General features: G+C 42.2%; 1 protein-coding gene across 3 annotated transcripts in view; it reads left to right on the top strand.

The window, feature by feature from the left end:
• LOC144033360 (large neutral amino acids transporter small subunit 4-like) overlaps positions 1 to 12,683 on the top strand; it is a 34,788-nt gene that overhangs the window by 19,360 nt on the left and 2,745 nt on the right. For 2 of the 3 annotated variants that reach the window (XM_077541404.1, XM_077541405.1), the window contains exons 6-14: positions 5,991 to 6,083; positions 7,373 to 7,506; positions 8,930 to 9,141; positions 10,579 to 10,719; positions 10,937 to 10,954; positions 11,199 to 11,325; positions 11,461 to 11,593; positions 11,913 to 11,986; positions 12,531 to 12,654. In XM_077541404.1, the coding sequence (XP_077397530.1) occupies positions 5,991 to 6,083; positions 7,373 to 7,506; positions 8,930 to 9,141; positions 10,579 to 10,719; positions 10,937 to 10,954; positions 11,199 to 11,325; positions 11,461 to 11,593; positions 11,913 to 11,986; positions 12,531 to 12,654 (1,056 nt within the window). The remainder of the gene's footprint in view (positions 1 to 5,990; positions 6,084 to 7,372; positions 7,507 to 8,929; positions 9,142 to 10,578; positions 10,720 to 10,936; positions 10,955 to 11,198; positions 11,326 to 11,460; positions 11,594 to 11,912; positions 11,987 to 12,530; positions 12,655 to 12,683) is intronic. The other variant, XM_077541406.1, reaches the window with a different exon arrangement.

Here is a 12,683-nt window from a genome sequence, read left to right as displayed (position 1 = left end):
ACCTTTGGCCCAAACCTGTATGTCTATTTTCCATATTTTGAAATGCACAGCGTATTGGTAAAATTCTGGAACAACTGCAATTCATGTAGCTCATTATATTCTAACAGCATTTTTTTTTTTTTTTAGTTAATATGTTCATTTCATGTAGACTTTTATTTTACTTTATTTTATTCATTCATTTTCATGTACTGTACCTTACATTCATTGGCCAATGAAGAATTCCTTGTCATTGCAAGCATTTATAATAATTCTCCAGGCTTTTGATGTTTTACATTTCTGGTCATGTAAAATAGTGTTAGGTTAGGTGTCGAATGAACACTGCATGTTGACGCCAAAGGAAATAGTATTTTTTTAGTTATTCAAAATGTACAAATTAACACATAACAACAATATACAAGTTATACAAACTACAACAACAAGTGTCAGACATGGACTAATTATATGCCAGGTAAAAAACCTTTGTATTGTCCTCAAGGATCTGGGAAAGTGTCACTTATTTGCTACAAGTCCACCAAGGTGCTGCAGTCTGGGATCCAGGTACAGGAAATCATGGTGGTGCTGATGTGGGATCCAGGTACAGGAAATCATGGTGGTGCTGATGTGGGATCCAGGTACAGGAAATCATGGTGGTGCTGATGTGTCAAAAAGTATTTCTTGGTGTCAGTCTATCAGCTGGACTTGGATATCTTCATGTTCCTCCATGGTCATTTCCTGTACGAGTCTCTGCAAGAAGGTAACAATTGTATGTCAGATGAGGTACCAAACAATGAACTGAAAGTCACTGAGCCAATGAAGTACATTATTACATGAGCAAGACTATTTGTGAAAGCCATGTAAATTCCTGCACATCGAAGTACAAGGAAGCTGTTGTATCTTCAATCAAAACTAATTAAGTTGCTTAGTGATATTTATTAGGTAAAATTGTTCAACATGGTGACAAATCGATATCTGAGTAAAGGGTTTCAAATGTTTTTGTAAGCAGCACTTTTCTGAGTGGTTAGTAGCAACAAAACACGGGGGGAATTACGAGTCTGAGTTGCAGATGTGTCGTTCAGTTAACACCATTCTTTTTGCACGATATACTAAACATATCAGCAAACGATGTAATCTAAATACCACATATTCCACACCACATGCACACACTTGTATATACACTGGGTGGGGCCACATTCACGGTGTAGGGTAGAGCTCGCCAGTCGGCGAGCTGGCGGACTCAGTAACAGGGTTAGGTGTCACTTGTACTCTGGCGTGACGACCGGGGCCTCTCCCCACCGGGCTCGGTGTTCTGGTGTCCCGCCTTCTCCCCTGGTGCTTCCTCCTCTGCTTCCCCCCTCCCGCCGCGGTGCAAATCTCGCGCGGCTGGAGGTGGGGTGGGCACATCTTCCCTCTCTGCGCTGCTGCCCGGTGCCGGTTTCCGGGGGGGGGTGGGGGGTTCTCGCGGGGGGCCGGGTTCGCGGGGGGGGGGGTGGCGGCCGTCGGGGGGGGGCGGCTTGTTTGGGGGGGGGGTGGAGGTATGGGTGGGTGGGGGGTTGGGTGCTGGGGGTCGGGGTGTGTTCGGGGGTTTGGGGGTCGGGGGTGGTGGGGCCTGGGTCGTGGTGGATGGCGGGTTTGGGTGGGGTGCGGGGGGGTCGTGGGGGGATGGGGGCTGGGGACCGGTGGGGCGCTGTGGGGGCCCGCTGGGCCTCGTTCTGCGGCCTTGGGCTCGGGGGTGTGGGCCGGGGCTGGGGCGGGGGTGTTCCGGGTATCTGGGTCGGCTCGCTGACCGGTGTCCGCTCGGGTGGCTTGGGGGTGGCCTTGGTGCTGCCGCGGCCTGGGGATTCCGGGGGGGGTGGGGGGGGGGGGGGGGTGCTCGCTTTGCTGGACCGCGGTTGACGGCTTCTCTCTTTGGTGGTGGTCCTTATGCATGCCAGATCCGTCGCACCAGCATCTACTGAAACTCAACAGAAGTACCCTCTCCCTCCCACAGCCCCTTGAATCAGTTGGTGCTGGTGTCTGTGGTTCTCACTTTTCTTTATCTATCCTTCCCTCCTTCCTCTCTTTAGTTTTTCCTCTGGTCACTTGAGATCTTAATTTATTAGAAGTATGAGGTTTCTGGGGTTGGCATAAGACTCCGGTTTTGTAACCACGCAGGAGGGGTCTTGTTGGTGCTGGACTTCACTTTGATGGATTGGATGTACTGGCTTCTATTGATCTCACTCTGCCTTATCGATCCTTCCCTCCTTCCTCTCTTTAGTTTTTCCTCTGGGCTCTTGAGATCTCGCTAAATTTGCTGGAATTTAGAGGCTTCCGGGGTTGGCGTAAGACTTTGATTTTGTAATCATGGGGAAGGCAGGAAGTGTTTGGTCGGTGCTGGATGTCACTTTGATTTACCTTTCTTTTCTCTTTATTTCTTTTTTTTCTGACCTTTTCTCTGGTCTCCTGACCATTTAAATCTCACGACTCTGGCAAGATTCTGAAGTACCTGGTTAAGGCGAAGGGTAATGGGATATTTATAAGGTTTTAGGTGAATGAATGAGTATAAATTTATACGTATTTGCACGCACGCACGCAAACGCACGCAAACGCACACACGCAAACGCACGCACGCACGCAAACGCACGCACGCAAACGCACGCACACATACACACACACAAAAAAAAAAAAAAAAAAAAAAAAAAAAAAAAAAAAGGAAAAGAGCAATGATGACAAGACGTTGAATCGGTAAGACTACCGAATGAACAATTCTGAGCTCTTCAAAAAAAAAAAAAAAAAAAAAAAAAAAAAAATAAAAAAAAAAAAAAAAAATAAATACCACATATTCCAAGCAAAGGTATGTTTTGAGCCATTCACATGCATGCTCGAATGGAATTATTTTTCCATGATGACATAATTGTACGTTACGAGGCACCGCGTTCTCTTCCTCGTCGTCTCTCTCGCCCCCTTTGAGATGGTCCACATGTCTATAAAACGTATAACATAACTGTGTGTTCTCTGTTGCATGGTTTAGTTGCACTAACAAATATGAACATAGATAGCCATTATCATTAGCTGACGTACAGTATTTCCAAACAATGCCGACAAAAATATTAATTCTGAAATTAAATGACTAAATCACAATTATTAGGGATCTGTACAGTATGTCTAACAAATGCAATTCACTTACGTCATCACTCGAGGGAATACCAGAAGTTGTTTGCGTTCTGTTCCGGTGAAATTGGTGGTAGGCTGTTGAAGTAGGGTCTCTCTGGGACGCCGTAGTTCGTGTGCTTAAAATCATTGTATTATCTTGTTTGACCGATAGATGGCGGTCGTGAGCTACACACTGGGGCTTTAAGGTTAACAGCCTTCGAGCTGCTCCCTTGTCTGGTTCAACACTTATACAGCAAGCACAAGGTTGGGATACTCCGGAGACGGGTGTCCGTTCACAAAATGCTGCATGAAAAATGAAAACAAGATAAGCTCGGGGCACTTTTTAGGATGCTAAGTTTTCCAAAATTGACGAAGCTTTGTGTTAACGTTAGCTCGCAAGATTTAGACAAATGCAAAAGCTAACAGAAGACATTAAACTAACATTAACCACTGACTGAACAAGCTTAACTTAGATGGCAATGACATTCTAGTAATATATATTATTCAATAATAGTAACTACAATAACTTTGATATCGTTTTGTTATTGCCCCGAAAGCAAACTACACTACAGCTAGCTAGTTAGCCCGATAGAGTTAGCATAGTCTTACCTTAGCACAGTCCGATTTACATACTCCGTAGGCACACCGCTTCATCATTTTGGAGGTCCGGAGCCTGTTAATGGTTGTCACTCTTCTTCCGTAAAGTTTTATGGTGGTTAGCAGTCTCGTAAGCCATCAAATAAAATCAATCAGACTATGGACGTCATCGAGAGCTGAGTAAAGCGTGACGGACTATGCTTACATAGCAACGGTTGCTAAATGTGTGATTGGTCAATGCTCGTTTGAGGGGCGGAGTTTGCGAAAGGTCAATTAGGCGCTCCGAATTGTCCCTAGGTGTGCTTGTGAGTGTGGGTGGTTGTTTGTCTCTGTCTGCCCTGCGATTGGCTGGCAACCAGTTCAGGGTGTACCCCGCCTACTGCCCAAAGCCAGCTGAGATAGGCTGCAGCACTCCCCGCGACCCTTGTGAGGAATAAGCGGTCAAGAAAATGGATGGATGGGTGTTATCGCTGGCTTGTCTCTGCTCGTGAGCTATGGTAGCCCATGAGTGATTTAAAAACATAAAAATCCCAGGACAACAGCACTGCAAAAAAGATGGGAGCCACATTAATAACAAACTTTCATGTCAAATTGGGGGCCACAAAATATTATCCTGTGGGGCGCAAAAACTCACAGGCCGCGAGTTTGAGCCCCTTATCTACTCAACAGTTTGTCACAGTATTACCTGGTTATTTGTCGCTGGTTTTTCTTAATTTTACTTTTCAAGCTAATTGCACCTTTAGAAACTCTATTATAAAACAGGATAATTTTTCTATTTTAGGTGTGTTTTTATTATTAATGTCCACGACAAAATACTATCCTAATTTGATTATACTTGGCCCATGAATCTCTTTTCACACTGTACTACAACTCAATTTCTTTTGTGATCAGCACATCCAGCCTGTTCAAAATGTGATTTTGCAATCAGTAGTCTCAGCACCTGACCATGCATGACGCACAACCACTACCCCCAAAAAACACTTGGCAGCACCTTGTTTCTTTTACAGCCTGTAAAGGAGACTGGGTGGCAAACGTTCTCTGTCACACATCACAAGGTGTGGAAGCCAGTCTGGACACGCTACAACACAAACACTTTTTTTTTGTTCAGGAATGGCTCCACTCATGTGATGTGGTTGTTTTCGCCCACTTAGTCCCTCTGAGAAACGACTGCCAGTGGCAACAGGACTTCCTTGAAATTAAATGAACTAGTGTTGTTGACGAATGATTTCATAACTTATGGAGTTTTCTCTCCCAGTTTTTTTTTTTCTTTTGTGCCATCATGAACCAAATGTGCGAAAGTATTGGACCAACATTAGTTCATCACTAAAACAATAAACAAAATTATGACAGCATTTTTTCCCTTTTTCTGACCAATGTGGGTCCAAGTTGTGCAAAAAAATGAGCCAATCAGGACTATGAGCGCCTCAGTGGTCATATCTGAACTCATTTCCCTTGTATGCGTTGGCCTTGATTAAACCCGCTGACCACCTCAAGTATGCCGAGCTTGACACATGCTGAGCAACTTGTTTGTGTGTCCTCTCCACCAAGTGGGCCAAAGGTTGTGTATCTTATCCCAGCGTGAGTGGACTGTCCCTAAATCAATCGGAACTGGATTATGATGTCGTGTGTATTGTCCCAAGTAATCTCAACTGTGGGGTGATAAACCGCACCACCGTGATGAAAACAAATGACAGATGATGATGAAAGAATATGCTATATATGATCCATAAGGGTCCTTCAGACACATTTATTATTGACTTCTTGAAGAGGGCTGTTTACGATGAAGCATATTTTGAATAAGAACAGTATGTGCAAAGCAAGGCCAGAGTGTCTCTGTTTGGATTCAAATGTGGAAGACAAACACGGCAAGATTATTTTACGATGCTTAAGTTAATAGGGATGTGCCCTCCACTGGTCATTAAGCAGCAGGATGCGTTCGCCACTGTGTTTGTGTGCAATTTTCAGGGGAAATAACACACAGGTTACAATAGGTCAGTTTCAAGTCAGCGGCTCGACTTCAAAGGCAAATTGCCGCCTCCTGCAATAACTACAGAGCTGGAACGATGTCCTAATGGCATTACTTTACTTTGATCCACACATTGGTACAAGGGGATTGTTTCAGTCATATTGTTTTCATTGGATTATTTCCCAAATATTAATTGCCTCTACTATTACATGGATTTCTCAAGTTACAAACATCACACACACACTTCTACATATTACTATGCTTTCCCTCTCCTCTAGATGCCTAATGATGTTTTCTGCTGTTCTTGCTTATTTGTCAGCTTCCCAACATGTTCGGAGACCTCAGGTCGACCTTCATCGCCCTGATGATCGGATCATACGCTTCCTCTGCTGTTACTTTCCCTGGCATTAAGGTAACTATGGCTGTCACCGAACTTCTCTACAAACGTCTGCCTTTTATATAAAATATTAATAATATTAATAATAATAATAATCAGTGTTTTATTACTAGTAGTGGTGCATTGGATCACAAAAGTCAGGTTCGGATAGGATCACAGATTGGAGTCGCGGATTGGATTGTTTTTCGGATCAGCAAAAATAAATAAACAAAAGATAAATAGTACTTTGTCTTCATTTATTTTGTAAAACGCCTTTTCCCATTAAATTAAATAAAAAATCCATTCAAAAGGCCTAATATAGCAGTTTAGGATTTAGCAACACAGCTTTAAGTGCAATACGAGGTAGAAACATTCTCATTTTTATCTGGTCCATTTGTAAAATAACAAGGTATTAATGGTTTAAAGTTGTGGTCCTACATCCTATCTAAAGGTTTGACATTTTGAGTTGAATGTTTTTCTTTTCTTAATGGGAAAAACAAAGTGTTTTATCAAATAAATGAAGACAAAGTTGTATTTATTTATTTTTAATACTGAAAAGATTTCAACGTGCAATTTAAGGCACATTCCCTCCAATACTCGTTGGTAATGCTAACAGCTAGCCACTAGCCACTAGCCACTTACGTCTGAGTCTTCTGTCGTATCATACAATGATGGCGAAATTAATTAGCGGTTTCTTATCGTCCTAAATTAGCGATTAAACATGATTTTGGGATAGCGTTGTGTTGATGTTGGTTGTAACAATTATGTCGTCAACTACGATAAAGCAACAGCTAGAGGGGAAGTCAAGCAAGCCATCACGCCACGACGTGAGGGAACTTCAAAGTAAAAGTGTACTAAGACTATTTGCATTGCCGTCAATGTGTTACTGTATTTGGTAAACTTTATTTTGAAGTTAGGCTTAGTGTGTTACATTGAGTATGTTTCAGCTTCCTTGACATGTCAGAATGGTATTGACTGTGAATGCGGCACTTTGTCCCCCCCACCAACCAATCCGCTGATCGTGCGTGATCCGAACCGACCACGGATCATTGATGATCCGTTTCACCACTCATTACTAGTAATGATTTAGGTCTACGATTATTGTCTCCCATTAATGCTTCTCTTGCAACGTCAATCAAAATAATACACCAGGAAATTGATTTTGCATTACATCTCATTAGATGCTGCCTTTTTTTATGTTTATTTTATTTATGATGATGATGATGATGATGATGATGATGATGATGATGATGATGATGATTATTATTTTTAAATGTGATCATTATCACTAATGCTCCTCCATTGTCTTCCTCCCTACCTTTTAGGTGATCTATGACCTGGGTGCTACCTTCATCTCAATCTTGCTGGTTTGGGCTGGTTGCGCCTGCCTGGTCTTCCTTAACTGCTTCGTCAACTGGCCTCTAGAACCCTTCCCTGGCCCAGAGGATATGGACTTCACGTAAGAAACACGACACACAAGCTGTCAGACACACGCAAAGGCAGATACGTGGCTCCATCTGTCCTCTAAAGGACATTATATTTGATGAATGCTCCCGTCTAGTGTCTGGTTAGATTCAAATCTGTCTGTTGCCATGTTACTGGAAAGCAGCTATTATTATCCTTTTACAGTCGCGTGTAATCTCATATTTGAATGGCGACATACACGCATCTGAAAATGTAACCTCAGTGCAACTCTGCCACTGACAACTTTGACATTCTCCTATTGACACATCTCCCGCTAGGGCCGGGTATTGTCGCCAACCTCACAATACGATACGTATCACGATACAGGGGTCACGATACGATACGTATCGCGATACATATGTATCCCAATACTTGATCTTCAAGGCGATACGGATCCCGCTATTGCACATTAACTCTTTTCATTGCCAAAAACGTTTAATAGCGATTAGTAAAATCACAATGTATGCTGCCATAAATGAAATGACGTCATCTTTTTTTCTTTTTTTTCTTAAATGGACGGAGCAACGTCTAAGTGCAGCGCTGCCTGGTCAATGGGTTGTGGAATCAAAAACACCACCTAACTATGGCCAGCAGATGGCAGTATTGTGTCTCTTTTCAATGGGCTGCTGGTGCATGGAATTACAATGAAATGTGACGGAATCTGATGGAATCTGATGAATGCTCGTAATTGGCGAAATGGCACTGTGGAGTTTTTTTTGTTTTTTTTTCATAACGTGTGGCAGTAAAAGAGTTAATTTACTTGCATTTTATAATCACAGTCATATATACCTAAAGGATATGTTTATTATGCTGGATGACAAAAATATTTTTGTTAGTAGCTCTTCTGGTTTACCACCAAGCGGCATGCCTATTCTAAATATGTACGCACTGCAGAGTAAGGAGCAGTTTTCGCAGACACATTGAGAAAATTTATTAATAGCCATGAGCCGATATGAGTAAAAATATCAAAGTATTAAAATTACAGCTCTAAAATGTGCTTATTTGAAATATTTGGGGAAATAAAAACAGCATTTTTTTTTTCATGTAACACATTCTATTTCTTTCTTAAACAAAATATAGGAAAACTGGTACATTAAGACACATGTGCCACGTTAAGTTTACAAGTAAATAAATGTTGATATTATTCCTCTGGCTTTAATTTTTCTGAGCAGGACACAGTGTCCAATCACTGGTGAGCTATTTTTACATTAATTGAAGGCAATTAACTTCAAAGACGCTGCTGGTTTTTATTTTTTAGGTACAATGCAAGCTGCAAAGGCAAACGTTAACTACCTATTCAAAGTTATCGAGCAATATCGACTCTGTCGCCTGCGTATTGATACGTGTATTGTAATGAGGCCCGCAACGATATATTGCCGTATCGATTTTTTGAGCACACCCCTATCTCCCGCTCACAGAGTGAAGATCAAGTTCAGCTGGCTGGGATTTGACCACAAGATCACTGGGAAGCAGTTTTACCGGCAGGTGACCACCGTGGGGCGCCGTCTGAGCGTCAGCAACTCCATTAAGCAGCAACAGCCGCCGTCCAATGAACTGGCTTCTCAGGACGCCAGCAAGATGTGCCTGTCCACCGTCGACCTGCAGGTCAGCTGCAAGGAACACGAAGAGGGTAAGGCTCAAATTGTGCAATTTGTCAGAAATTCAGAATGCAAATACAAATGCTTCTTCAAAGTAGAATGTTAGATGAGCCGCACACATCACCAGAAATTTGACTTTGTTACAATTAAAAGTGTGACATACTTTCCAAATGGATCATGTCTCATTGAAAATCCACAACCCAGAAATTAGGGCCATGTGTGGTGGGCGTGTCACAAGTCTGACGGGACAATTGGCGCACCTTGAAGGTGTGCACAGCAGGCACATTAAAAAAAAAAGAAGAAGACGTAAGCACGGATGGAATATGAGCAGTGAAGCGATCCAACAAGTTGTGATGTCCTTTGCCAGCATTTGAAAATCCATCCGAGAGCGAAACGCACACAAAAAACATTCTTCACTATGAATGAATGGACCTCGTGTGCCAGCTTTGTACAAATAACACAACACAAAGGATTTCACACATCCCACATTTAGAGAATGTGTAACATGTTCTTTACACAAATTCATGGTTATGTGCATAATTTGACAAACAGACAAAAGTCCTGTGGCGTATTTAGACTCTGAATAATACATTTGATTCATAGGCCTATTCGAGATTGTTTTGTGCGCACAGAACAGACGTCAGTTCATTAAATTGCCAAGTTTACATTTGCCTATAATAAGAGTTTGTTAATAGCTTGCTGCATTTAAAAAAAAATATAAGTCAACCTTAAACATTTCTTGACAATAATGTGTTATATGTGACCACACTAGTCTAAACTAAACTATTCTAAACCGTACTGCCAAATCGAAATGTTATTCAAATAAGGGGGCGGTCCTAAGCGTGTCTTGGGTTGGACTCCGGCGTTGCAAACTGCCTGTCATTGGTCGAGTGAGCAGCTTGGCGAACAAGGAAGTCTCGCCGGCTTGCAATGGAGAGCTCCAGCAATGGACGACGATCTTGTCCACTGTCTGCTCTCACTTGTTGTCTAACAACTCAAGTCGCAAGTTGAGGTGACGGTGGACACGATTGTCGTCCATTGCTGGAACTCTCCATTGCAAACCGGCGAGACTTCCTTGTTCGCCGAGCTGCTCACTCGACCAATGACAGGCAGTTTGCAACGGTGGAGTCTTTTATTTATTTATTTATTTTGAATTTTGGCAGTTTTGGTCCTCCATACATACTATCCTGGTGTCCACAAAATAAAAACATGCGATAACACCCCCCAAAACTTCCATGTTGTTCTTATGTTGGAAAAAAAAAAAAAAAGAGTCAAAATTGTTTAAAAAAATAAAATAAAAATTGCCCATCACTAAAAATGTGGGTCTGAAGGGGTCGACACAGGTGTTGATTTAATAAGTGATCTTTACAAACCTCCACTATTCGGATCTTGAGTCTGACTTGAGCCTTCAGCAGATATTAACGGAAACGCCCGAGATGTGATCTTGCTTTGTGTCATTTCCTGCGCAGCGACGTTCATGAGGAGTGTGTTGAGCCCCATCTTCCTCCTGAGCCTCATCACCATGTGTGTCACCCAGCTGCGCCTCATCTTCTACATGGGCGCCATGAACACCATCCTGGAGTCGCTGACGGCGGGAGACCTCAACACGGGTGTGTTGCACACTCAAGCTTTCGCACAGCTTGCTAGTGGTGGTCCTCCTTTTAATGCCTAATCACTCATTTCTTGCACGGAATGCTTGTTTTTAACCACTTGACAGCTTCTCCCTCACTCAGCTAATCTGTTGCTTCTGGTTAACACCCCTCCTTGTTTCCTCTCTGTCCGCCTCTTGCTCTTTCCTCTCGTGCTGCCTTCCTGTTGCTGTTGCAGTGGAAAGGATGCAAGTGGGTAAGAGATTCCCAGCTAACCATCACAAAAGTCTAACATCAGTGCTTTTCAGTTCCCTTCCTTCACCGTCTCAATGTTGTGAAAGCACGTCTGACTCAAACATGTGGTCATAAGATAAAAAAAAAAAAAGTGCCTTTGAAATCAACCCAATCTGCTCATTTGCCATAAAAATCGACACTACTTCACATTTTAACAACAAAAAACGTATTTATAACTTCAGTTATCACTGTTGTCTGTCTCTCAGTAAGCACGTACACGTCCATCTTTGGCGTACTCCAGCTCTTGTGCCTGGCAACCTCACCTGTGATTGGCTACGTGATGGACTGGAGGCTGAAAGACTGCGAGGATGAAAATGACAAGTGTTCTGCGAGGTGAGATATAATCAAGACATATCTAGTTGGCACCTTCTGTAGCCAAAGTAAACAAATATAAATCATACTCATATGGATATGACACAACAAAGTGAAGGGAAAAAAAATCTAACTTTCTTAATTCTTGACTATCAGGGAGCCTGGCCAGCCTCGTCGGCCGGACAAAAAGATTCAAAAGATCGTCAACTCCACCCGAGCCTTCATCTTCACCAATTTACTCCTGGTGTGCTTTGGAGTCACTTGCGTCATTCCCAGCCTTCCACTTCAGGTACACACAAATAATTGGTTTTCTGAAAAGGAGTTTCCAAATGTCCTTCCTTGTTTTCCCCCTTGTTGGCCAGATGTTATCCAATCCTTTTGTCCTTATGGGTACATTATGTCCTTGCAGTGTTGAAACTGAGCGACAGAGCAAGTGTTTCATAGTGATTTAGCGACATCTAGTGGATCAAATACACATTGAACCATATTTTTTCAGATTTGATGGAATCACTATTTCTTGAAAATGGGTGTCTTGTTTGTTCATGTAAATTATTGCAACCACTAACCTGCTCATTAATAGAACATGTTTTTTTTTTCCTTTTCTTCAGATTTTGTCGTTCGTGCTGCATACAATCGTGAGGGGCTTCATCCACTCTGCGGTTGGAGGCCTCTATGCTGCTGTGTAAGTGAATATGGTCTGTTGTACTATATTGTCACCCTATTAAAATAACTACCTAAGTCTTTTTTTTTTTTTTTTTCAAAAATACTTGTTTTTTTCGTAAATCATGTCCTTATGATGCAAATAATTCAATTCTTTGTGTTTCCTGAAAAGTCTGAAAAAAAATGACTTGGGCGATTAGTTTAAGAAGTTGATATTCTTCTCATGTTCTCTGTGGAGTGTGAGTCTGTTTCATTGTTTTGGAAAAACATCTTGAAAATAGCCACAGAAGAAGTCTTTTATAACGATGCATTTCCAAAAACATATTTCAACTTATCAATCTGATTTAGCGTAATATGTATTTTAATACTTGCAAGTGCAATATGCAGCAGACAACAGTGGCTAGTTTTTTATTAAAACGTTAAAAATAGATTTTTTTTTAACACCTCCGAATCTATTCAGAATCGTTTTAATGCGATGATTGATGTATCAAAAACAAACAAACAAAAAAAAAGATTATCATTCCCACCCTACTAACTATGTTGTTATTGTTGTTGTTTCCCCGCAGGTACCCGTCCTCTCAGTTCGGCAGCCTGACAGGCATGCAGTCTCTGATCAGCGCTCTGTTCGCCCTGCTCCAGCAGCCTCTCTTCATGGCCATGGTGGGGCCCCTGGAGGGAGACCCCTTATGGGTAAGCAAACCCACGGATGATGACGAGAG

The sequence above is a fragment of the Festucalex cinctus genome, chromosome 13, assembly GCF_051991245.1.
Source record: "Festucalex cinctus isolate MCC-2025b chromosome 13, RoL_Fcin_1.0, whole genome shotgun sequence".
In the NCBI taxonomy this organism is placed as follows: domain Eukaryota; kingdom Metazoa; phylum Chordata; class Actinopteri; order Syngnathiformes; family Syngnathidae; genus Festucalex; species Festucalex cinctus.
This window is presented reverse-complemented; position numbering and strand designations above follow the sequence as displayed.